This window comes from Oreochromis aureus, linkage group 22, assembly GCF_013358895.1.
Source record: "Oreochromis aureus strain Israel breed Guangdong linkage group 22, ZZ_aureus, whole genome shotgun sequence".
Taxonomy (NCBI): domain Eukaryota; kingdom Metazoa; phylum Chordata; class Actinopteri; order Cichliformes; family Cichlidae; genus Oreochromis; species Oreochromis aureus.
Window position 1 is genome coordinate 27,893,148 of NC_052962.1, and position 26,203 is coordinate 27,919,350.

At 38.7% G+C, this 26,203-nt stretch overlaps 1 protein-coding gene across 2 annotated transcripts; it reads left to right on the forward strand.

Moving 5' to 3' along the window:
* The first annotated feature begins 221 nt into the window (after positions 1 to 221).
* On the forward strand, positions 222 to 17,493 carry slc9a3.2 (solute carrier family 9 member A3, tandem duplicate 2). 2 transcript variants are annotated; one of them, XM_031738042.2, is made up of 16 exons: positions 222 to 688; positions 5,374 to 5,676; positions 6,815 to 6,975; positions 9,332 to 9,410; positions 9,675 to 9,852; positions 9,964 to 10,184; positions 10,709 to 10,911; positions 11,032 to 11,121; positions 11,204 to 11,274; positions 11,355 to 11,484; positions 11,576 to 11,721; positions 12,722 to 12,845; positions 13,185 to 13,358; positions 14,942 to 14,996; positions 15,083 to 15,169; positions 16,312 to 17,493. In XM_031738042.2, the coding sequence occupies exons 1-16, from the start codon at positions 427 to 429 to the stop codon at positions 16,575 to 16,577; spliced, it is 2,550 nt and encodes an 849-aa protein (XP_031593902.2). In that variant the 5' UTR covers positions 222 to 426; the 3' UTR covers positions 16,578 to 17,493. The 2 variants fall into 2 exon arrangements, with proteins under 2 accessions (XP_031593902.2, XP_031593903.2); XM_031738043.2 differs by having other exon boundaries at positions 12,725 to 12,845.
* The last annotated feature ends 8,710 nt before the right edge of the window (positions 17,494 to 26,203 follow it).

Here is a 26,203-nt window from a genome sequence, read left to right on the forward strand (position 1 = left end):
CATAAGTATGTATAAGGAGTTTCTTCCAAATCATTTCCATCAACTCCATCTGAGAAGTAAAAATTTAATGAAAACTTGCTAATACAGACATTCATAGAACTCAAATATACCACTGAGTAACGTGACTAAACTTGCTGGTCTGGGTACAAAAGTGGGTGGAGAAAGACCAGCATCATAATGGGCTGAGCTTCACCTGCTGTAAAAGCTGTATCCTTGACAGAGAGGAGAGCAGAAAGTGGATACCATGCTCCGGTCAGATGAGGATATGGATACATATGTGAAGAGAGTGACAGAGATCTGACTGAGAAGAAGAAGGTGCAGAAAAAGGAAATGAGACTTTGAGCTGCAGTCTGAGGCTGACTTGAGCATTTTCATCAACAGTCTAAATAGCAGTTTGATTAAAGTTTTAAGATATTTTATCCAACAATGGCAACTCTTTGGCGATTTACACTTTTTCTCTGCATGCTGCTGATGGCGTGTGGAGGCTTGAGCCTGGCTAGTCAAGAAGCAGAAACCCGAAATACACAAACAGAAACTGGGACAGGCTCAAGCTCTAACACAACTGGAGGAGGTGGTCATGAAGCGGCACCCATCACTACACTGCCCATTGTGACCTGGAAGTGGCATCACATCAGCGTACAGTACCTGGTGGCCCTGTGGGTTCTGGTTTGCTGGCTCTGCAAACTTAGTAAGTTCATGGAAGTGCTCTCCTTTTCTGACATCTATTAAAATAATCCTCTGCACCCAAGATATTTATTTTAATAAGTTTGAAGTAGTAATAATTTGTTTTTAGTTTAGGGTTACGCACAACATCTATTTTTGGTCATTGGTGCAATTATTATTATTGGGTTTTTTTTAAAAATTATTTCTCAGGCAAGAGCTCTTAAATGTATAAAAACGTGTGTGCTTATACACTTTAGTGATATTTAAATAGAGCCAAACATATGTCGTCTCAGGGCACTTGCAATCTAAGATTAACCCTACAACTAGAATTTAAAAAAATCATGCAACTCTGTTTAATTAAAACCCCATCATCTTATATTTCACGGCTTTTCCTGAGCTTATTCATCATATAGTGAATTTTTGGATGTGTGACGGACGATATGGACGATTGGACGATATTTTAACCTCATAGAAATCAAAGTGAAACATCGGCAGCCCGGCATGCCGCGTTGCTTAGCAACACTTATTGTTTAAGCCGACTTTTACGTGATGGCCGCTATAACACGAGCCAAGTTTGCAGAGTCTATTTACGAACATAAGTAAAGATATTGACCGTTAAAAACACATCAAAGCTAGGAAATCACCTTTTTTTTTTTTTTTTTGCAGACGATCCCTTTTTGGCAGGATACCCGATCAGACAGAACTCGTGGAGAATCTGCCAAAAAGTGAACGTCTGCAAAAAAGTGATTTGCAGAGTTTTCGTGTGTAATGTCCTTATGTATGTTGTTTAAATAGAGTTTGGTGAACAGGCTTTACAAAGGGGTTATATATAACATGCCCTCTTTTCATCTTTATGACCCCGTGTTATTGCACCTATATTATAACCAATCCAATTATATTTGCCACTTAAAATATCTTTATAGAACTATTGTTATATTTTTAGCAGTTCCTGTAAGCCTCTTGGCCAGATTACCATTTAAGAAGAAATGTTCAATGTCAATGAGACTTTTTAACTGGATAAATAAAGGCGATATTAAACTCACTTTTCAAAACAAACAAACAAAAAAAAACTGATTATAACTTTTTCCTTGTTACTGGAATATTGTTTGGGGCTCCAGATGACTTGACATCATAAGTTTTCGTGTCCCAGGATACGGGGGACATTTGTTTAACATATTATAGGCCAACAAGTTATTTATAGGAGTTTATAAATGGGTAGGCACTTTTTGGCATATACCACTGTTGCGCTTCCAAAAAGTGTAATTTTTTTTCTTTTAAAAAAAAAGTAATACCTTTACTTATAAATAGACTAAATAAATAGAGAAAATAGACTTTAGTGAATAGGATTTGCAAAGGGGTTATATATAAACTAAAGAAATGACTTGTTTTACAAGTATTTTAACCACTGGGTTATTTTACCTACAATACAACTAATCCAGTCCTTTTTAGCCAGTTGAAATATTTTTACAGAACTATTGTTATACTTCTTTCAATTTCTGCTGCCCTCTTGGCCAGGTCTCTCTCTCTGTTTTAAAAGTAACGTCATTGTCAATTTAACTAGATAAAAGAAGGATATTTAAAAATCACTTTGCCAAAAAATTGTGGCTTCTACCTTGTGACAAGAATGTTGTTTGTAGCTCGAGGATGAGGGATAGTTAGTGGGGGTAGGTTAATTGATCAATCTAAATTGCCCATAGGTGTGAATGTGGAAGTGAATGTGGTGTACCCTGCCACTCACCCTTTGACAGCTGGCATAGGCTCCAGCGCCCCCCACAATCCTGAAAAGGATAAGCAGAAGCAAATGGATGGATGGATGGACATGAGGGATACATTTGACATATGTTTCACATATCATAGGCCAACAAGTCATTAAAAGTAATTTAAATATGGAAAATCACTTTTTGGCAAATACAACAAATCACTTTTCGGCACAACACCGTCTGTGCAGTGCGTCCAGAGTGTAGAGAACTATTTCAATCAAGTAAAGAGTGAAATTCAGAGCATAGCAGCCAAATCAGACTGGCTTTTTGATCCTGAGGTACAGAGCTGAGGATGTGAAGCTGCAGACTAAGGCAGAGCAGTGTGGATGGTCGAGGAGAGGTTGCAGTACTGGTGATCAGAAGCAGACGTGGACGAGATCATCTTAAAAATAGTTTGTCCAGCTGTCCAAATATCCATCCAGCCCTTCTGACTCTCTGACAGTTGGCACAGCTTCCAGCCTGATGAATATGTTGGCTGAGGGCGAGGAGCTTTCTCTAGCCCAACCAACTACTTCATCCAGGAGGAAATGTTGATCTCATCATCCCCGTTCCAACATCGGCCATTCAGGTCCACACTACTGAATACTGATGGATATGTGGACAGCTGGACAAAGCCTCATCACTGCAGCAGCCTCCTCTGCCTGAAGCTCTGCTGATGAGGGTCGGTTAACGAAAACCTTTGGTCAGCTCGTCAATGCCACTGCAGCTAGCCTCCCATAGAAGGACCCTTGATTCTCTGCCGTAGAAATGGTGACCTCAGACTCCCCCAAAGAACTGATATCTAAAACAGAATTTCCAGTTTTGTCATGCTGTTGTGAAATATAGGTTACTGGGGTCACCGGGGACACATTTAAACATTTGTAAAATGTAAAAAGAATAAAACAAACCCCCCCAAAAAATCATAGTTCTAAGTGATCAAAAAATCACTTAGAACTATGACAAATGCAATTAAATGAAAAAAAAAAGGTTTAATTCCATATTTATACATTTTTTTCACAATCCATGGGATACATGAAGCTCTCACATTCAAGACCCTTGAGTTAGTACATTAAAACCTTATATCTGTCCACAGACCCTAATTATAGTCTGAATCTGAATTCTCCCAATACCAACAGCATTGTTATTTAGGTTTCCAGTAGTCAGAATAAAACTGTCCAGGTTTTAGCATGAAGCAGTTTTGCTATATATGAAAGGCAGAAAGTGACAAAGTCCAAAGGGGTTATGTCCCGCTAGTTCAGGGCATAACAATTAAAATACAAAGTTGCCTGACAGTCAAATTAAAACTCTGACATGGAGCAATAAAGGAGAAACACACAAGGCAGGGTAAATACAGACAATAACAAAGACAAGGTCATGGTTATATATGCAGGAAAGTCATGAGGAATGACTGAAACTAATCAAGGAGGCAAAACTAAACACAGTACACAGGGGACCAGAAACTACTGTTACAAAATGAAACCTCAAATAACTCAACAGGAAAATACATTACACAGAGGCAGGAATTTGACAAGAAGATACAAAAAGGCATGGAGAGGCTAAATTGAACCAAAACACAATAAAGTAAATATAAATAACAATGTAAATTCCAAAGTAATAATAACTGGGGACTAAGAATCGTAGCCCAGAGGGCGATAGTAAACCTGATCAGAAATGGAGTTAAAGAAACTCAATGGAATTCATAAACCCTGGACTACTATGGAAGAGACGGGAATCAGGAGAAATTAAACAAACCTAGAATAAAGGAAAAAATAAGATAAAAAGGTTATTAATTACAGACTCGATAAGAATTCTACACAACAAAACTCAGTGACCGTGAATTGTCAAAGCAATAACTTAACCAGACAGTCACACACTGCAATCTTGCGTATGGTCAGTCGGCCTATAGCCTACTGGTTTTTAATTTAGAGCTGGTCACTAGATAATTGCATGTCTGGCTCTTGGGGCCAGTGTTGCTGGTCTGTTTGGTCATCCTTTTCTTGAGTTAAACCTTTTAAACGTAAAGCTAACTGCTCAAAATCTCAGCTGATCTACTTCATGAGAGACCGCGCAGATGTGGTCAAGTTAGTGATCGAAAGTGGGAGTTTAAAAGTGTAAAAATATATTTTTTTGAGGTTACCTTATTATTTTTTGTTTGTTTATAGATTTCCAGGTTTTTGTTTTTGTTTTGTTTTTTACAAGAGTTTCCTTTGAGTTAAATTTAAAGAAGTGATTAACCTTTGCATGGTGTGGAGAGAGTCTTTAACTTGCTGGAGGTCCTTGAATATGTTTTAGTAACGGGAGAATATATTCACTTTAACTGTGATATGAGTCTTACATATATATAAAATTGGAAGCTTTATGATTGTTTTAGCCACGGTCTATATGTTTGGAGTGACATACACAAATTTGTACATTAACTCTAAAACCTAAAAGCAAAAAGACTTGTTCTAACATTTATTTTTCATCCTCACTGAAGTAGGTATTAGCAAAAACATTCATTTTGATTCTGTGCTTGCACAAATGTAAGCTGTATTGGGGACAATAGTTTCTGGAATTTAATCTTCAACTAATTTTAAAAACAAATGTGCACAACATAAGTGCAACCGTGTGGGGTAAGAATAGGTGTACACTGTGGTTCACTAGTTTTTATTGTTAAATAAATTTTAGTGACACTTTATGAGCTCATTAAACATGTGGTTATCTTTGGTTATGCAGACAGGTTTCACATACGATCCACCCCCTTGTTGCTCATATCCCCAGATGCTTTTTTCTTTAGATGAGCAACAGTTGATCATTTGCAGAAGTTGCAAATGATCAACTAGAGTTTTATATTTAAGGTTAAGTTAGAGTGAACTGAGCTTTGAACATTTGCCAGCTCCAAACTGACAGGAAGAAGAGCGGCTTAAAATCAAAGGTTGTTACAATTGATTGATGGTTCTTGTCTTTGTCTTGATCTTTTTTCTCCTCTCAGTCATTGAGGCCAACCATAATGTCACCAACTACATACCTGAGAGTGCCCTCCTCATCTGCTCTGGTTTCATTTTGGGTGGCATGATTTGGGGTGCAGACAAGATGCAGACCTTCTCACTGAGCCCAACAGTCTTCTTCTATTTCCTGTTGCCTCAAATCATTCTGGATTCAGGCTACCACATGCCAAACAAGCTCTTCTTCACCAACCTGGGTGCTATCTTGGTCCATGCTGTCATTGGGACCTGCTGGAATGCCGCCAGTTTGGGGCTGTCGCTGTGGGGGTGTCACATGGGAGGAGCCATGGGTAAGAGAGGATCTTTAATTTATTCCATTTCAGCACACCTGCTACCATGGCTCACACAGAGGAAGCGATCCATTCTGAGATGTTTAGACTGAGAGCTACTATTTGTGATATCTGTAGTGTTTTTTAGCATACTAAAGGATGATTAAAAATGACAATCTAAGTAAAAGAAGGAGACATTTAAAACTATCAGGTAGTTACTTCGTTGGCACTAACGATCCATATTTTGAAGCATGACTGAGAAGATTTTGGTCACCAACATGTTGGTTATTATAATCCAGAAGGGGCCAAATTTGGAAAAAAGGGTGGATTTCCACATTATCAGCTACTGATAGCGCGCTTGGTTATTAAGCTGTATGTATAAACTGGGGGCTAATTAGTACTAATTTTTTTTTTTAAATACTCACATTTAACTCACAAAAAGTAAAGCACAAACTCTGCATCATAATTAATTGAACTGTGCATAAAACATACACAGTAGACCTTGCTGGCTGCACAAAACCAAGAAAAAAAACCCTTTATTTATATAACAAAAGCAAAAATACAAATTCATATTTCTTAAAGTATAGCAGACAAATAGTGAGAAAAAAAGGCAATTAACAATGGAAGAGAGACAGACCATCATAACAAACACATCGTTGTGACACAAATGACACAAACATAAGCACTTCAAACCTGGCTTTATATTTTACCCCTGAAGGCTGTGATTCTTCTGGAACAAAGACATGATGCACAAATGATAGTTTTACAGTCACATGACTTAAGCAAGCTGCCTGAAAAGAGCTTTCTTTAGTATTACAATAATCCTTTAATACTTTACTTTTATTCCTTGTTTGAATACATTAAACAAAGACATCAGTAGCTGCTAATTTGGTTTAATTCCCAAACTTTATCAAGATGCAGGCTTAATTAGTTTATTTTATGCTCAGGCCTTGTCCACTGCACTGGATGAGACTGGAGAGAGATTTGACATGACTTATTCTATTAATGAATTAGAATGCTTTACCAAATGAAACCGTATTTCATGCTAGCATATCTCAGTTTGCACCAAACTGACAGGCTTAAGGCTTACTTTGTCATTCTCAGCTACAGAAAATATGAGCTAGGTTTATTGTATTTCCTGCCCTCTGTATCTGTACAGGTGACCTGGACATCGGTCTGCTGCAGTATCTTCTTTTTGGAAGTCTGATGGCTGCTGTGGACCCCGTGGCTGTCTTAGCTGTGTTTGATCAGGTCCACGTTAACGAAGTCCTCTTCATCATAGTGTTTGGAGAGTCACTGCTCAACGACGGTGTGACAGTGGTTAGTATGATAAACTCTGTAAACGCAAGCTTTTCACCAAACCAAAACGTGGAGTCTGTTTACACACCACAAAGAGCAATGACGCCAAGACCTTACCGAGACAGGGAGCTCAGGTTTCTAGCATCCAAAACAGCAGCGCCTGTTCCTTTAATGACTATTAAAACATTTACTGTGAAAAAGCAAGCCAGAGTCCTTCAACAGAGCACCTGGTAAACAAATTTTGATATGAAGAAAAGCAAACTTTGTTAGGCTGGACACTGACTCAGTATTAATATTAATGTCTATGCTATCTTAACATCCAAAAACCTGCCTCCTAATAATGTCAGAAAGCCTTCTAACGAGACAGAATATAAACTGCGTATACATCGTACTTCATTTGACCTTTGACTGTACTTGGGATCATTTTGATACTCTTGCATTTAAGAAATTTTTTCTTTAAAAAATCACATTACATTTAATACATTTAATACATTTAAAGGGTTTAATTGTTTTATTATTATTATTATTATGTTACATATTTTGTGCGCAGGTAAACTTTAAAACATTGCAGTTTCTAAAATGGAAAACAGAGGGCAGTTCATTCTGATATTTCTCGGTTTGAATATTTATGATTGCTGGAAGATTACGTGATTAATAATCAATAGATTACTTCATTACTGAAATAATCGATAGCTGCAGCCCTAATATGAATCATACTCTATTCACTGCTTGAAAGCTTGCACACCCTTTTTAAAAACAAGGTTGGAGGCCTCTGATGGAATCACGGGGAGTGTTTATAGCCCTTCTTGTAATTGTACATGTGCAATGAAATTATGTGTGCTCCACATCAACTGTTCAGGTATAAAATAAAAACCGTACACAGCAGGAATAAATAACAAACAAGAGAAATATATACATATATAGTGTTTGTTAACAGTCCGAATGGCAGAGGGGAAGAAATTGTTTGTGCATCTGGAGCTGTGGGACCTGCCGAGCCTTCTTTACGAGGGTGTTGCTGTTATGGGTCCAACATTAACATAAGACCATTGGAGATGTGGGTGCCCAAAGAATTAAAGATTGAGACAGATTCCATCTGTTCTCCTCCTATAAGAAGGGAGCGGACCCGTCTATGCCTCTTGAAGTCTCTACCTATGTCCTGAAGAAACTGGACCTTTGGTGGTTAGGATGTCTGGGCTTATGGTGTTGAATGAGCTGTAGTCCACGAAGAGCATCCTCGTGTAGCTCTTCCTGTTCTCCAGATGACTTAGTGATCAAATTGGGCAAAGGTGTGAGTTCCTCTGTAAGTTTGATGCTGCTGTTGTGGATTGGGGGCTCTGGCCTTTGTAGTTGGTGAGCGTTTGGATGCCCCTCCACACCTGAGGAAGTGAGGAAGCCCTCTATCATTCACCTGAAAGCCTCCTTGGCCTGTTTGATGCCCCTCCTCAAGTTGGCAGGGATGTGGAGCAGAGAAAGCTGGTGTACCAAGTAGTATGGTAGTCTGATGAGCTCTGCAGCAATTTCTTTTCTGAGACAGTGGAGCTGCAGAATGACATGGAGATAGAGCTACTCAGCAAGCTCTCAAGGTGCCTCATTTGAAAGTGGAGCGTTTAACTACTGATGCTGTATTAAGTGACCAGCCCAGGCTATCAGTTATCTGTACTCCCAGAAACTTAATGCTGCCAACTATCTTCACCACTGCTGTGTCATCTGCATACTCAATGATGTGATTAGAAGCAGGTGCAGCACTGCAGTCACGTGTCAGCATTGTGAACAGCAGTGGGCTCGGGAACGAGGCCTGTTTGCCTGATTGAAATCTCCTACGACAATCCAAACGCGCTCTGGCTGTGTGGCTTGAAACTCACTCAGGGTCTATTTTGTGTTTGCACTGGAGGGGATGTTTACAGCCATAATATGCATAGCGGTAAATTCTCTAGGCAGGTCACACAGTCTGCCTTTAACAGTGAGCAGCTCTATTTCAGGAGAACACTGACTTGAGACCGCTGCTGTGTTTTTACTTCATCTGTTGCTTGTGTAAATACATAACCCACCACCACAGAATTTAACACAAAATGTTTTGGCTCTTGTCTAGCCACATTGTAATTAACCCCATGCAGGCTAAGTACATAATCGGGAACAGGATTCAGCCATGTCTCCATCAGAACCATGACACAGCAGTCTCTCACCTCCTGTTGTGATGTTAGGTCCAGCAGTGAGAGTATGATAGAAGTTTATCTGTTGAGTGCTACATACTACAAAAGAAAAGTCTGGAAAACATTCCAGTCTGACTGTCCAAACACTGACAGTTTTTTGTTTGTTTGTTTTTATCTTTTATATCAGCTGATCACTTAATAATTTTTCTTTTCTTTTTTTCTCTTAGGTGCTTTTTAATGTGTTTGATGCATTTGTATCGCTGGGAGGAGGCCGAATTAATGCAGCAGAAATTGTTAAAGGAATAGGTAAGCTATAACATTTATTGATCTATTTGTTCATGCAGTGTAATTGCTCACAGTCAAGTCTGGCAAAATAGACAGTGTAGTGTCCCTGCTGCAACACACAAATGTGTTGACCATTTTGATTTGTCGGGTGTGGACACAAAATAAATTAAACACTTTTTATGCTATCACTGCTCTGTAAGGCTAGTAGGCTTTATAGGGGTGTAAACAATAGCAATAAACAAACAAACAAAAATATATTTTTACCTGTTTCCTCTCTCTCCACAGTTTCCTTCTTTGTGGTTGCATTTGGTGGTTCCCTTGTGGGCATAGCATTCGGCATACTAATTGCACTTCTGACCAGATGCACAAAAAACATCCAGATCATCGAGCCAGGCTTCATCTTTGTCATGGGATACCTTTCCTACCTGACTGCTGAGATGCTTTCTCTGTCTGCTATCCTTTCGTGAGTATTTCACAACTGAAATATAATTTGTTTTATTATGTCTGTATCCATTTTATATATGTAAAAATGAGGTAAACATATTTAGAGTTTACTTTGTGTTTCCTTCTGTAGCACTACCTTCTGCGGTGTGTTATGTCAGAAGTACGTCAGAGCAAACATGGATGAGAGTTCCGTCCAAACAGTCAAATATGCTATGAAGGTTTTCGCCAACGGATCAGAAACCATCATCTTTGTTTTCCTCGGTATCTCGGCCATCGATAAGGTTATCTGGGTTTGGAACACAGGCTTCATCCTCCTCACGCTCCTCTTCATCTTTGTGTATAGATTCATTGGTGAGATTTTGTTGTTTGGCTATCACTGTTGAGTCAAAGTATCACATACATTGTGGGGTAAAAACTTGGTGTGTTATGCAAAGAAATCTTCTGCTGCTGCAGCACAAAGATCAAGCAACACACATTTACGAGAATACATGTGTCAAGAACACTGGGCGACCGGACTCAGAGGCAGGATTCACAGTATTCAAGTTTAGTGAGTTTATTTACAATGAAAACACCAGAGTGATACATACAGGTAGTGATAAGGGAAAATGGGGGCTCCAGGAATCCAGGGGAAGGGGCATCCAAACAATGTCTTCTCATTTACTCTGCTCAGGCTGTCTCTACAAACACTGTGCGGCAGGGAAAATCCAGGAAAGGTCTGTACACAAGAGGGACAACAATGAGATTAGTATGAGGCAAGGAAAACACTAGACTTGAGTGCTGGGCTTTACTAAAAGCGTAATTCAACAATCCAGCAAAAAGCACCACTGATGCGTGAAGTCTTTAAATAACTGTGTGTGTTTGTATGTATATTCCAGGTGTGTTTTTCCTCCAGTGGATCCTTAACAGGTACAGGCTGGTCCCAATTGAATTAATAGATATGGTGATCATGAGCTACGGTGGCCTACGAGGAGCTGTTGCGTATGGCCTGGCTGTGTTGCTGGATGAGAATAAGATAAAAGAGAAAAACCTGATGATCTGCACTACTCTCATTGTGGTGTACTTCACTGTCATCTTGCAGGTAGTGAATTTTTGGAGTTGATAATTAGCTAAAATATGTGTACATTAGTTTGCTTGTTAATTACAAAGTCTGTGTTAGAGCTTAATTTTGTTTGCACATTTGTGCTTGACATTGTTACAGGGAATAACGATGAAACCTCTGGTCATGTGGCTTAAAGTAAAGAGAGCTGAAGTGACTGAGGTCTCACTCCTAGAGAAAATGACAAACAAGGTAAATCTAATAAAACATGTCATGTTTCACCGACAAAAACATTTCCCGCCCAGTTTCTACAAAGTCCTTCTCCTTTCTTTAGATGTTTAATCACACTCTGGTTGCCATAGAAGACATATCAGGACAAATAGGAGATAACTACTTCAGGAGCAAGTATGTACGAGACTTAATACATAATTCCAAAATGCCTTTTAATTTTAAAGTAAGCAACAGTGATATTTCTTTTTGTAAAGGTGGAGGCATTTTGAGGAGAAGTGGATGACGCCACTTTTGATGAAGCCATCTGCAAGGAAGAAACAAGATGAAGTTTTTGATGTCTTCCATCAGCTGAACCTCAAGGATGCCATGGAATATGTGACTGAAGTGAGCATCATTTGTGCAGATTCAAGTATATTTTGCTCAAGTACAAATTAGATGTCACTGAGAAGATTACTGCTGGTGTCTTCTGTTGCAGGGCGAGCGTAGTGGCTCTTTGGAGTTTGTCCGTAATGACAGCGCCATTCTTGATTTCAAGAAAAAGCTGGAAAGTGAATACACAGAGGTCATACCTGACATCCCGCCATACATGATAAATAATCATGGTGCAATGTTCACTATGGGGTGAGCAATCTGGATTTTTATAACAGTGTGAAAATATATACAGAAGGTAAAATAAGTATTAAACACGTCACCGATTTTAAGTGAATATATTTCTAAAGGTGTTGTTGAAATAAAACTCTCACCAGATGTCAGTAACAACCCATCCAATCCACACATGCAAAGAAATCAAACTATTGATGTCCATAAATTCAGTTATGTACAATAATGAGAAATGACACAGGGATAAAGTGCTTACTGAATTTGTTTTAATGCTTTGTACAAAAGTCTTCGTGGTTTCAAGAAACTAGTCACATGCATTGCCAGGAGCACCTGGTCATGGGTAGTTTATGCTGAAATGATGTTCCTTCCACTTCTGGATTGTGGCCCCAACAGTGTTCACTGCAACCTTCACTAATTTCAAAATATCTTCTCTAATCAATGCCATCAGTGTGTTTTGCAACAATTATGCTCTGACGGTGTTGCGAGAGCTCACTGGTTTCACTGATCATGAGATGCTTGTCGTGTGGCACCTTGATAATGAGACACCAGTTTATAACCCATCAATTGGGACTGAACAAGCTGAAGTTAATTTGCACTAAGTGGCTGGATTGCGTTCTGATTGCTGGTGTCATGACTTTTCAAATCTTTTTGCATCTCCCTTTCTTTATGTGTTCAATGCTTTTTCTTTGTGTCATTTTTCATTTTACACATAAGTTAATTTCTGGACATGCATAGTTTGATTTCTTTGTATGTGTGGATTGGATGGGTTGTTCCAGATATGTTGTGAGAATTTGATATTAATAGCACCTTTAGAAATATATTTAATTAGAAAATTGGTGTACTGAATTGATGCATTCAATACTTTTTATACCTACTTAATAGACATAAGATACTACAACTATTCAGTGCCTTCAAACAGCTTCTGTTCACCACCATATTTTACAATGAAACCAGAGTGGATACACTCTTTTAATATTGTTGTATTGCTTTAAGTCACTGACATGATTGGCTTCCTCTGCAGTAGAGACCCTATTCCATCAGTGAGCCTGGAAATGCACGAGCAGACCATGAAAGCTATGAGGGAAGCTGAGGCAGTTAATGCTCACCACCTTCTGGATCAGCATCTCTACAAGAGCAGAAAACAGGTAATGAGCAAATTCAGTCATTACATGAGAGACTTACTAAAGCATCCTAGTAATGCACGTCCATTTAATTAGATAAAATAGATGCAGCAAACAGGAATTACACTTTTCATTTGTGCAATTCTTATTAACCATTAAATTACTGAGGTGTATATGAACTAAAAACAACAAACTGTTATTTATGGCTGGCTATAGACAGATGTATATTTTCTGTATATATGCAAATCCTCAGCTGATTTGCTTGAACTGTGGCTGAGCTTGACTTTGTGTCCTGCCTGAACTATTGCTGGTTTCTGTTTTATAAAGGAGTAACAAACTGACTCCTCATTCTGTTGTTTATAGTATCGCCACGGGTTCAGTCGCAGTGATTTCAAAATCAACAGAGATGAAAAAGAAGTCCAGGAGATCTTCCAGAGAACCATGAGGAACAGGTTGGAGTCATTCAAGTCTGCAAAGATGGGTGTTTCACCACCAAAGACAATTGTCAAGCACTCAAAGAAAGAACAGCAGGAGAAGGTAAAGACAAAAAGAGGGAATAAGCACACCCTACCAGTGTTTGCAGAGTTGATTATGTCTCTTGTGAAATCCAGTGAAGAGGAAATACGGCCCTACCCCAAAGCTTCATTTTTAGTTTTTTTTTTTTCCATTTGACTTCAGTGTAGTACTGAAAATCCTTAGTACAAGACAGTGGTCTGGAAACTGAAAACCAGCTGCTGGACTTTTGGGAGAGAAATGTTGTCCTTTTCTTTTTAAATATTGGGTGGCTCAATAGACCTACGTCATCTTTTTATGGTTTTCTGTTTCATGATGCTTCAAATGTTTTTAGTTGGTAAAAGTTCTGGACTGCACGCAGGCTGGTTCAGCGCCCATTCTATGAAGTCATGTTGCTGTGATAGCAATATGCAAATTAGCAAAGCCTTCCCTGAAAAACATGTCATCTGGATGGGAGCATATGTTGACCTTTATACATAACTTTTAGCACTGATGGTGGCTTTCCAAATATGCAAGCAACCAATTCCATATGCACCTCCATACCATCCAAGATGCAGGTATTGAAGTGAGTGCTGATAACAATCCAGAGAGTCCCTCTCCCTGTTAGTCTTGAGAATGTGGTGTCCATGTCTTGCAAAAAGAATTTCACATTTTAATTCATCTGACCATGGAACCGTTTTTTCACGTTGCCTCAGTTTCTTTGTTTTTATGATTTTTTTAAAGGTACATTGTGTTATATTTCTTCTTTTGTCTTTGATGCCAAGAAACATTTAATTTTATTCATTTTTAAATCCTGCCTGGAAGCTTTATCAGTCAGAATCATGATCCGAATGTACTGTTATGCCAGACAAACGTGGATCTTTCCAAGATCAGCTCTATAAATTCTCTATAGGCTCCTCTTGTTCATGTGCGTCATTTATCTAAGTCAAGTTTATTTATATAACGCATTTCCAAGAGCTCATGCTGCACAAAGTCTTTGCAAACTAAAATGCAACTAAAACAAGTAAAATGTGCAGCAATAAAAATATAAAAGAGAAAAAGTAATACAACAAGACAATAAAAACAGCTACCACAACAATGGCCATAAGGGATATTTAGACATGGAGTGAAAACACAAGGAAGCATTAAACAATACTTGGAAGCGCACAGATTTGTGGGTGAATTGCCAAAGGACAATGGGACACTGAGACATTAATACAAATCAAGGAGACCGAGACAAGGGAATTAGATTCAATACAAAGCACAGGTGACAACAAGATGCCAAAGGAAAGATAGGAACTAAACACAATGGGGCACAAAGGAAAAACTAAGAAAACAATAATCAGCAATAATAAACGATACAAAATAAACCTAATCAGACACTTTTCAAAATAATCAGAAACTCAAACAAGGAAATAGGACTTGAGATATGCAAAAATGTGGCAAACAAGAATAAATAATAATTGATTGTTGTTGATAAGTGATTGCAGAGTGCCCTCTGGTAGACAAACTAGGTAACATCGGTATTGGTTGGACATGGCTGAGGGCGTTGATCTTGTCTCTTTTACTTTGCCTTCAGTTTTTCTTAAACATCATATGTGATTAAATAAATCTCCTTCGTTCTACAGATCCCAAATGGAAAGTCAATGAGCAAGACTAAACTCTGCCATTCTGGTGATGAAGGTTTGTCTGCTTGTGGGTTTTTTTGTGTTTTTGTTTTTTTCAGATTTAAAGTCTTAACAAACTAATTTTCTCATTTTCATTTTTAGACTTTGAGTTCTCAGAGGGAGATAGCGCATCTGGCTATGACTCGTCATACCCTTCTTTCTCCATGAGAGCCACGTACAGACCAGGAGGTAAGATCAATGCACTTTCTACATCTTGTATGAAACTGATACCAAACATATTTTTGAGAATGATTAAGAGAGTAGCAGATGCCGTTACTACAAACACAGAGATTAGGGAAACATACAACAGAGGGAACTAAATAGACAGTTTGTATGCAATAAACCCCCCCAAAACAGGTGAAATATAAAAGTGTGGTAGAAAGGTCTCCACAGAGCTGCAGATGAGCCACAAACCACACCACACCACACAACAAAAAGTATGTAAGGGTTATGTAAGGGTGAGCTGCAGGGTAAAGGCACCAGACGGTCATACAACACAAGGACTTTGTACTAGTGGATTGACAGGTTAAAAACCTGTAAGCTAATGTTCGATCCGTCTGTGTTGAATATTTCCATTCTTACGTGTTGGAAACAGTTTAGGGCTACAGTGCAAATATGAAAGCAGCTTATTATCATAGAATTTATTTTGAATTTCCTAATACTGTTCTGACTCTGCAAGCAAACACCTGTAAAACACTTTCACAGTTGAGTTGAGTTTATGTACACAGACAAGAAGGACCCAGCACAATGAAAATCTGCAGATATAAAGGGATATAAACTTAGCCGCAGCATCTACAGACCAGAGGTAATCTAATAAAATATAAAGTACTGCTCAGGCGTATTAATGAAAGCAATGATGTAATAACTGTGGTAATCCAGCTTTATGACTGGTTATTCCTTAAATAAGGAACAAATTTCAGTTTGGACAATAATAATGAATAAATTAGCATACACCACATTTTGGATATTTCAGTATTTCAACTCTGGAAAGTTAAGCTCATCAGATGATGTTTGATGCTAAGTGCATTTAACACTAACTTAAGCTTAACTGAAGCTTGGAAGATAAATATGGCTTTAAGCACTTTTGTATTCAGATTGAATTGGTTATTCTTTTTGGAAGGTATATAAATGTCAAATAAAAAAAACAACAACTCCAGAACAGCGAGTGTATCTGAGTTTAAACTTTTAAGCTGAATTAAAGTGGATAGACCACAAGTGCAAGGAATGAGCAGCCAATAATGGCTTCACTTGTATAAAGATGTAATGCAGAGAACAGCAGTGGCCCTAATATTGAACCCTGAGGTACTAATTCAGTTTTTTCTTTCATCAAGGTGGGATTGAGAACCCAGCCTTTGTGCCAGATCTGTACCCCACGGATTTGTTGCAGATCCCTCCTTGGCTGGCAGAGAGTGAGCCCGACAGCAGCATGGTGGCTCCGTCATTGCGAGCCCAGGCGAATCTTCCCAATTCACCTATGGAAATGCGCCGAATGGGGCTTCTTCGTACCAGCACTCGCTCTACTGACACAAAGCAGATGAACAATGATCAGTTTCCACCTCCACCAACACCTCCTCCTCCTCCCAGTGGCCACATGTAACTGTATCCCAATGAAGACACCCTGTTCTGTTCTGTTCACTTGAACCTGGAACAAAGACACAAAATAAACCTCAGACTAATTAACCATCTACTCTCATACTGACAAGAAAATGTTTATTTTTCCATGACTGTGGTTAGCTCCTGTGTTTCTACACAAAACATTGTGTAGGAAAAACTGCACTGAAACAAATCCTTTATGTTCAACATTAGATATATGTTGAACACTGTCATATAGTCTGTGGTTTGTAGTAAACATGCTATTGAAAATTATTATTTAAGGTTAATTTTTCAAAACATCTTAATATTATGTAAAAACCTTTCAAATGATGTGTAGATATCAATTATAAAAACAATGATTTAAAATACTTTCTGAATCCATAATCCATACATTCATATTGCAGAATACCACAACAACTTTCACCACTTGGGGCACTATTTTGTGTGAAAGATGAAATATTACTAACAAATAAAATGCTACATAGGTCAATGATGCAAACACATTTTAGTGGGATGCATTTAAACATTTGCAGCATATATAATGCAGATTCTTAGTATTATTTAGTGAGGCTCCAGCCTGCTCTGAACGCTCTCTTTTTTTCGACTTTTGACTCTTGCAATGGAAGGGAGAGAGGACATCCCAAATATGGTCATCTCAGATGCTCCACCCACCTTCCGTTTCAGAGGGTCAAACAATTAGGAAAAAGTTGGTTTAAAGGCAGATGATGAACTAAGTGGTATTCATTAAGGGCCAGTAGAAGATAAATGAGGGTATAAATGAGGATTATCATGAACCATGAATAATGCAAAGCTACTCTTGTCTGAGAATCAAAATCTGCAGGTGTAAATGGGTTTGATGTGCCCATTTTAATTTCTTGTACTGTTTTAATTTTCTAATAAATGGAATAGGTGTGATTGTTTCTCTGTCTTTCTGTGTTAGCTCTGGCAACTTTCTTAAGGTGTACCCTCCCCAGCACCCTTCACAACCCTGAATTGGATAAATGGAAGAAAATGGAGAGATGAATTGATTAAGTGTATTATCGAAAATCACATGAAAAAGAACTTTAAAAGGATGTAAAAAAATCCTTTTAATCAACTCCATCTGAGAAGTTTAATATTGGTGAGAAGCTGCTAATAAAGCCATTCACAGGCTTAAATTATACCACTGAGTAAAGTGACCAAACTTGCTGGTCTGGGTACAAAAGTGGGTTGAGCCAGACCAGCATCATAATGGGCTGAGTTTCACCAGCTGTGAAAAGCTGTATCCTTGATATACAGGAGAGCAGAGAGTGGATACTATGCTCTGGTCAGAAGAAGAGGTGGATGTATGTGGAACATTTATGTCAGCAATCTACACAATAGTTTGCTGATGGTTTATAAGGGATTTTATCCAAGAATGGCAGCTTCTTGGGGATTTATACTTTTTCTCTGTGTGCTGCTGATGGTGTGTAGAGGCTTGAGCCTTGCGGGTGTAGATCCAGATCAAACTTTATCAAGCAGTGGTCAAGTAAAAACCCGTAATCCACAAATAGACAATGCAATGAGCTCAAACCATGGCACAACTGGAAAAGGTGGCCATGCAGTGGAGCCCATCACTACACTGCCTATTGTGACCTGGAAGTGGCATCATGTCACCACCCCGTACCTGGTGGCCCTGTGGATCCTGGTTTCCTGGCTCTGCAAACTTGGTGAGTCCTGCAAAGTCCTGTTTCTGCAAGGCTCCGCTCTCCCCTCATCAACCAGAAACCCTGGAAAAGCTATTTTTGCACAAAGCTATTAAAACCTATTTTAGCTAGAATTTTACACTCAATTTGAATATCTATAGTGTAGAACACAGATAGAAAAAATAATGAGAATTTAAATTTTTTTTAAACTATTTGCTGCTATCTACATTGTTAATTGGTGATTTTGCCTCCACGCCTTAGCGGTTAAAGTGGGATTCAGTAGGTGGGATGTTATAGCAGTGCAGAAAAGAAAATAATTGTAGAACATAGAATTAGGTCCCAATAATTTCCTGATTTCTTTGCCTGCAGGCTGTGAGCAGCAGAGCTGTGCTGCTACTCTTTGTACATTCCATCCATCCATTGTCTTCCACTTATATAAGCAGATGTAACATGAGCTACTGTAACTGATTTCCCACTCCTAGACAGTGTAAACCTCTTAGACTGACCATGAACACTATCGCTGCTCTACACCAACCCAACATTCAATTCAACTCAATTTACTTTTATAGCGCCAAGTCACAACAGTTGCCTCGGACCATTTTAGATTATAAGGTAAAGACCGTACGATAATATAGAGAAAATCACAAAAATCTGATTATCTCCTTTGAGGAAGCACTTGTGGACAATGGAAAGGGAAAAAATGGGGAGGAAGACAGGCCAAGAGACACATTGTAGAAGACAGCTGGAGATTAACCCGTTGAACCCCATTGCCCCTGGTGCAGAGAGGGAACACGGGCTGTACCGCCAGGTCTGTTATTCAATATAGACATGTACAGTATCCAAAGAAATGTCAGAATCTCAGCTAAAAGCGCACAAAACAATTTCCATGATCACCAAAAACAACTAAAACAACAAGGAATTAAAGAGACACAATTTGCAGATCCCCATGTTCTCCCGATGGCATCGACACAAACAAACAATGTCTCTGCTGGAAACATAGATCTCACAGATTCCAAAACTGCAGGATCTGTCATGTTCCAACCAAAATTCAATGAACCAGCACTGCAATAAAACCACTTTTCCTGCATAGCTGCATCTCCCATGTGGGCTTCAAGAGCATCTTCCCATCATATACCACTATTTTCTGCCTTATTTGCTTGCAAAGACGCATTATGCACCATTTTCTTTCAAAAATGACCTCTGACAAGCAAGTTAATTTCTTCTATTCAATACCTAAGAAATTTTAACTTTTACAGATGGTGCCAAATTGTAAAATACTTAGCTATGTCTCTAATAAAACTTCTGTAAATTTGCTCTGTTTCACTTCAGCGGCACAATTCTTTCAACAGTTATGTCTATATGTTGATCAATGCTTTCTTTAGTTTTTGGTCTACTGCAGCACATTTGAGTGGTTATATGCTATAAAAGGCAACAAAAAAACTCTTAAAAAAGGCAGTGATCACTGTTGGCCTCTCTCAGTTTTTATTACCACTGTTCTTTTTAAAGCTCAGTTTTAAAAACCTAACGATGTAACTAAAGTCCAGCCCATGCAGCAGTATATTAATGACTAACCTCGTATTGTTGATAGATTATCTATCTCAGTTGTTCTCCTGACTTAAGTTTGGTGCGTTTACAGCATCCTGCCACGCAATTGCATTTGTCCCTAACCTAACAGGAAGTCTCACGTTAAATGTTATCGAGTGGAAAAAAGTTAGCGTTCATCCTCCAGCTTCACTGTGCTAAAATGTTTATACTATAACCATTTATATTCTAACCAATTTATTTATATAGCATGTTTAAAACCAGGGGTACACAAAGTGCTTCATGAAGCAATAGACAATAAATGATTACACTAAGCAATGAAAAATTAAAAACACAGTAAAATGAAGGACAAACAAAATCATTAGTGAGTAGAGATAGGGAGAATACATAATACGCTAGGGAAAGATGCAGCGATTAAGAAACAGAGAGAATTAACAAGGGGAAAAAGCCAGGTTAAGAGGCAAAGGCACGGTCGCCTCTAGTCTTTAGACAGTGCCTGGGTTGAGCCAGGAGTAACTGTCCAGATGATCGCAATAAACGGCCTGGAGTATAAAGACTGAGGAGGTCAGTAAGATAGTCTGGTGCGAGGTTGTTTAGGTATTTGAAAGTAAGCAACAGGACTTTGAAATCGATATGAAATTTAATAGGCAGCCAATGTAAATCAGAAAGCACGGGTAGTGGAGGCGAATTTACTAGTTCCAGTTAGGAGGCGAGCCGCAGCATTCTGGACAAGCTGTAATCGTTGGAGGTGAATGAGTTTGAGTCCAGAGTAGAGAGACTTACAATAATCAAGTCTGGAGGTCATGAAGACATGGATAATTTTTTCAAGGTCTTTGCACGGTATTAATCGCTTGACCTTAGAAATTTGGTGCCATTGAAAAAAGCCAGATCTAACCACAGAGGAAACCTGTGGCCAGTGTTGCCAACTCAGTAAGAAAAATCGCTATTAGCTGTCCTAAAAGTTGCTAGAAGTCGCTAAATGACATCATCGCCTAATTTGCATAATTGGTCATGCTAATGTAATTATAACCTACATTGTAGGAGAGAAAAATAACATTGTGAAAGAGACATAAAGTGAGTAAAAAACGTCTTAAATGCATTTAGAATTTACTTAAAACTACAAATTAAATTTCCTTTAACAATTATTATTTTTTAATGTCACAATTCCAACCCTACTCCTTTATCCGGGCTTGGGCCGGCAAAAGTGACCCGAAATAGGCACTCTGGTGAAGTTACTTTGTGTTAGTGTGTGTGTGTGTGTTTATAAGTAGTTTTAAACCTTGTGATCCACAAAACAACTTAACAGTAAAAGAAGAACTGACTGCGTTATAGTCAGTGCGGGAGCTGCGGCTTGCAGTTTGGACGCATAGGTGTGAACATCTCCTGCCCTGATAGCAGCTGGGGAGGACTATCCTCCGCCCATGAGCGCTTTGGTACGGGCGAGGTGCCCACCGCAGCACCCGCTGCTTGTTGAGAGTAAGAACGATACGCGCTTTCACGTCAAAAAGTTGTCATAAATAAGTCTCCAATAACACCAGAAAAAGTTGCCAGATTAGTCGCTAGTCGCTTTTTAGAAAAAAAGTTGCTAAGGGGTCTGAAAACTTGCTAAATATAGCGACAAAGTTGCTAAGTTGGCAACACTGCATGTGGCTAGCTACCATAGCTGTGTAGCTAGCCACCACGTAGAACATCATTATATACCTGCTAGCCCAACTTCAGTAACCCTACAAATGTCACTACTGTTTAGTTTGCTAGGTTCATTAATGTCTGAAGTGATAGTAGAGTTGTACGTTTTCAGAAATCCCTCATTCAGAACATGGTATATTATGTTTAGGTGGAAACTAGTGAGCTAACTCCTTGCTAACTTCGAACTCCGTTAAATTTGATAAATCCTGTTTTCATGGATGCCTGGATGTTAAACTTAATTGTTACACCTGGTAGAACAGCCATAGTGATCATTTTGTTAAAGATGAAGAATTTAGACAGTTTTTAACTCTAGGTGATCCTACAGTGTTCATTTGACTTAGGGCAGGGGTCGGCAACCTGCATGCGGCTCTTTAGTCCTTATAGTGCGGCTCCGCGTGGTTTGGGAAAATAAATTAGAAGTATTTAGCTGAAGTGTATTTTATTTATGTTAGTTCTTTTTTAACTTGTAGTTCTAAATTGGAAGATTATTGTGATATTGAAATATAAAAATAAAATTATATTCTATTATTTTTAATCACTCAAAATAAGCGTCACACTCGCGGAAGCCGGTATACCCGCCTAAATGCCGTGCATTTATCGAGACTTTCAACCCCAGGTAGGCCAATTATGGATCTTAGGATCCACATTATGTCAGCAGCTATTCTCCACCGTGAACTATGTTAAAAACAAACACCGCCTCACAGATGACAGCTTACAGTCCTGCGTAAAGATGAAAGTGACTTCATACAGCCCCGATTTGCAGATGCTGTGCGCAGAGGTTCAGGAGCAGAAGTCCCATTGTAAACATACCACGGCAGACCCGACGATGTTTCCATGAACATGCTTTTCAGCATCTCTTTATTGACCACTTTTCACACATGGTTGCTGACGCATACAGCCGGCTGTAGCTTTGCAGCTCACAGCCCGACACATACCAACAACAACACAACAGCATAGATGGCACAGATGTTAAGGCGGCGTGGTGTGATTGTGGGTGCTGCTCAGGTGTGTCCGCCTCCCCTGCAGCGGCACTGCAGACCACGCCCCGTCACACACATTAACAAGGTAAAATACATATTTAGGCAGAATTCTGCAAATATCTATTTTTCATTTTTCAGCAGCATAGAGCTTTTTTCCAGTTATTTTTTAAAAGTCAGGTCAAGGCTCCAAAAGCCCAAAGGCGACATAAGGGTGGCGGCTCACAGCAGTTTTTGTTTGCTACATGGATCATTTTAGTTTAGTTGGGTGTCTTTCCTTTTGTTATATTTCTTTAAGAGTTCAAAATGTGTTAATTACATAAATAAAATGTAATTTTCTCTATAGCACTTCATGGATTTCATAAGAAACACACCTTAGTTGTTTACACAAAGCATAAAGGTAAAAAACAATATATACAGTGTTATCTTCATTTTAGATGGTGGTCAGAGGGCCCGGTGGCGCCAGTGTCCGGCAGCCTCGCCTCTGTCAGTGCGCCCCAGGGCGGCTGTGGCTACAATGTAGCTTGCCATCACCAGTGTGTGAATGTGTGGATGACTATATATGTAAAGCGCTTTGGGGTCCTTAGGGACTAAGTAAAGCGCTATACAAATACAGGCCATTTACCATTTACTATTTAGGGACCTGAGGTGGAGTTTGGACCCAGAAACGGCTAATGACGTCAGAATTAATGACTGGATGATTAAGCCCCACAAGTGTTAGCTTTATTTTGATACCAAAATGGCTAACACAGAGTTTGTAACTGTAGAAATGCAAAAATACTACACATACTTAATACACATGTCCTCTCTGTTTCATATTACTCTCAAAGCCAGCAGACTTTATACTCTTTGTTCTAGGGGGCATTTGAGTTACAGCTACCCTAGATGACGATTTTTGAACAAAGCATTTCAGAGAAATTTAATTCACAGTTACTTAGAATCTCACTGCAAAGGCAACTTTAGCTGCTATTTACGCCAAACAGGAGGAGAAAAGTGGGATCAGTGGCTGAGATTTGACCCATGTGAATTAGTTCATTTTATAAGCAGATTAGATCAGTATCTTTATCTGATTAATGGATACATCTGAGCTCTTTTGGTAGTTAAATCTTGTTTCTCTCTAAGAAAAATGGTTAAATCTTACATAAGAGCTCTGCTTGTAATCAAGTACCACACATAAAAAACCCACTGTTTTCTCTCCTGTTTCAATTTCCCAGTTTGGACATACAGTAATCAGGCAGCTCTTGTTATAGCTTCCAAGCACATACTACTGGATCACTTCACTCAATTAGAAACCTTCCTATGCAAATCTGACTGACAGGAAAAATCACGTGTCAAATTTTCAAAATAAAAGACCACCATTACTTGTACTGTTGGACAATGATGTACACTTCAGCATCAGGCTTTTAAAGAAAACAAAACAAACAAAACAAATAAACACAAGAACAGGAAACTACCTATATTCAAATGAATGGATTGATTATTAGCTCATACTATTTAAGAATGTACTCACACTAGGCATTGTCTCCTTTGCTTTTATTTTGACTGAGGGTTCTTAGACAAAACTAGGTTTGGGCTTTTGTTCTAAACTGCTTTGGTGACCTAATTTTTAATTGCAGGACCACAAAATCTTACTGAGAGCAATTTCCTATAGAAAAGAGGGACACACATTCATGGAAAACTTTTACTAGATCAAATTATGATCTTGATCTGTTGGTTGGCATTCATTTCAGAAAAATTTGTACAGGAGTATCATCTAACCTAACTGAGATGAGTTACGGATGAGCTTTAGACAAAAGCATTTCAGAGGACTCAGAGAGTCGACCCAAAGTTTTGCACAATTACTCCGGCAACTTGAGCTGCTGCTGTCTAGAACTGATAGGGATGGGTGGTGTCACTGGATGAACTTTCATTTTAATGAGAGTTTTCTAACTGATGAATTTGATCATTTGCTCTCAGTGATTACTGGGTTTAAGTTTAAGGGAAACGGGCCATGAAACTGTGGACAATGTAAAAACATGAACAGGGGTTGTGTGTGGCAGGCAGGAATGAAGGACCCAATATGAAGACTCCAGGACGCAAAAGGTAAACTCAAAACTCAGCTTTACTGCTGGAAAGCAGAAAAACAGAAAACTAACTAAACTGGAAACACTCACGAAGCTAAAAAGGCAGACAGGCAGGACATGACACTGGATGGAAGAAAACAAAGGGTTTACACAAGGAATGACGAGTGAACAGGAAACGTGACGTACACAACTGGGGCTAATTATGCACAACGAGACAGATAATGCAAAGCTGAATATAATACATGAGATGAGGTACCTTCAAAGTAAGAGAGGCAAAAACAGAACATGGCGCACACAGACAGGAGACAATCAAATTAAAACGGGAAGTAACAGGGACACACCCACACACACAGACCAGACCCAGATAGACACGACAGAGACGAGTCTGGGAAAGAACAGACACGAAAACATAACAGACAACGAGCCACAAGAACACAGGGAAGGCAGTATAACAAAACTAAGAACTACACATCAGATATACAAAACTAAATAATAGAAAAACTAAATCAAAGAACATAGATATTCAAAACCACAGCCACTGGGTCACCAGACCCAGGTATCCTTACAGATGTCTTCGTGTATGTGTGGACATGTGAGCAGTTTTGTGTACATCTTTGCTGATATAAATGTGGGACCGTGGTTATTTGTTTATAACTAAACAAATGGAATCAGATACAACCTGTACAAATTATTTGTTATTATCATGCAAGCTTTGACTATGCATAATTGGGCGGTGTTTGCACTGACAATCCACCACACTATCAGTAGTAATAAAATGTTATTTGTGTTTTGTGGGTTTGCATTTGGAGTATTGTAAAATAAGAATATTGCTCTGTAGATTTGGTAGACCTTAAAAAAACATTAACAGAAGATAAGTTTTGAGAAGAAAATCATAATCTTAAAAAAACACAAACAGTATGTGTGCACTATATTATACATCCTCAGTTGCAGGCAATGGCATCATTTTTCTCAAGAGCCTATTTCCTCTTTACAGATTAACAGTGCTGTCTTTCTTCCAGCTTGCTTGGTACTAACTGAAGCACAATGGACAATAAATGCATGGTCGTCTATTTGTGCTTTTTCAATAAAAAGCTTCTTTATAGTCATCAGAGTATAACACAATCTATTCAGCTAGCAATCAAAAGACCAGTGTTAATGGATTTCACCTACTTTGGTGCAAACAAAAGTGACAACATTGCACTGCAGTGGCAACAAGAAGACAACCTCCAACCAGTGCAACTAATGTCACTAATCTCACCGTGAGTGACAGAGATACTTGCAAAAAGCAAAACTAGAGAAAAAACAATCAGGAAAACTGGATTTTAAATTTGAGTCTCAGTCACACACAAATTTGTACGGGCACTTTTTATGTTTAAGTACTTTCTTTCTAATTTTTGGAGGTTGTCTTGGTGCACGGGTTATCACTGTTATGTGCACCGAAGCAGGTGAAATGGATCCTGCTTCCTAATTGGACAGACTGATATCTAGGAGGTTTATCTGTATGTTATATTGTGATGACCAACTCTTCATCCTCATCATTATAGTAACTTATACTTGACTCCTAACTCGCTTATGTCTCAGACACCAAGTGATCAACCCAAATCCCTCACCTGCTCAAACAATTAATTTTATGTAAAATAGGGTTCTTGAAAAAGCTCATGGACCTCAGCATGCAATTTAGAGTCAAAAGTAAAAAAA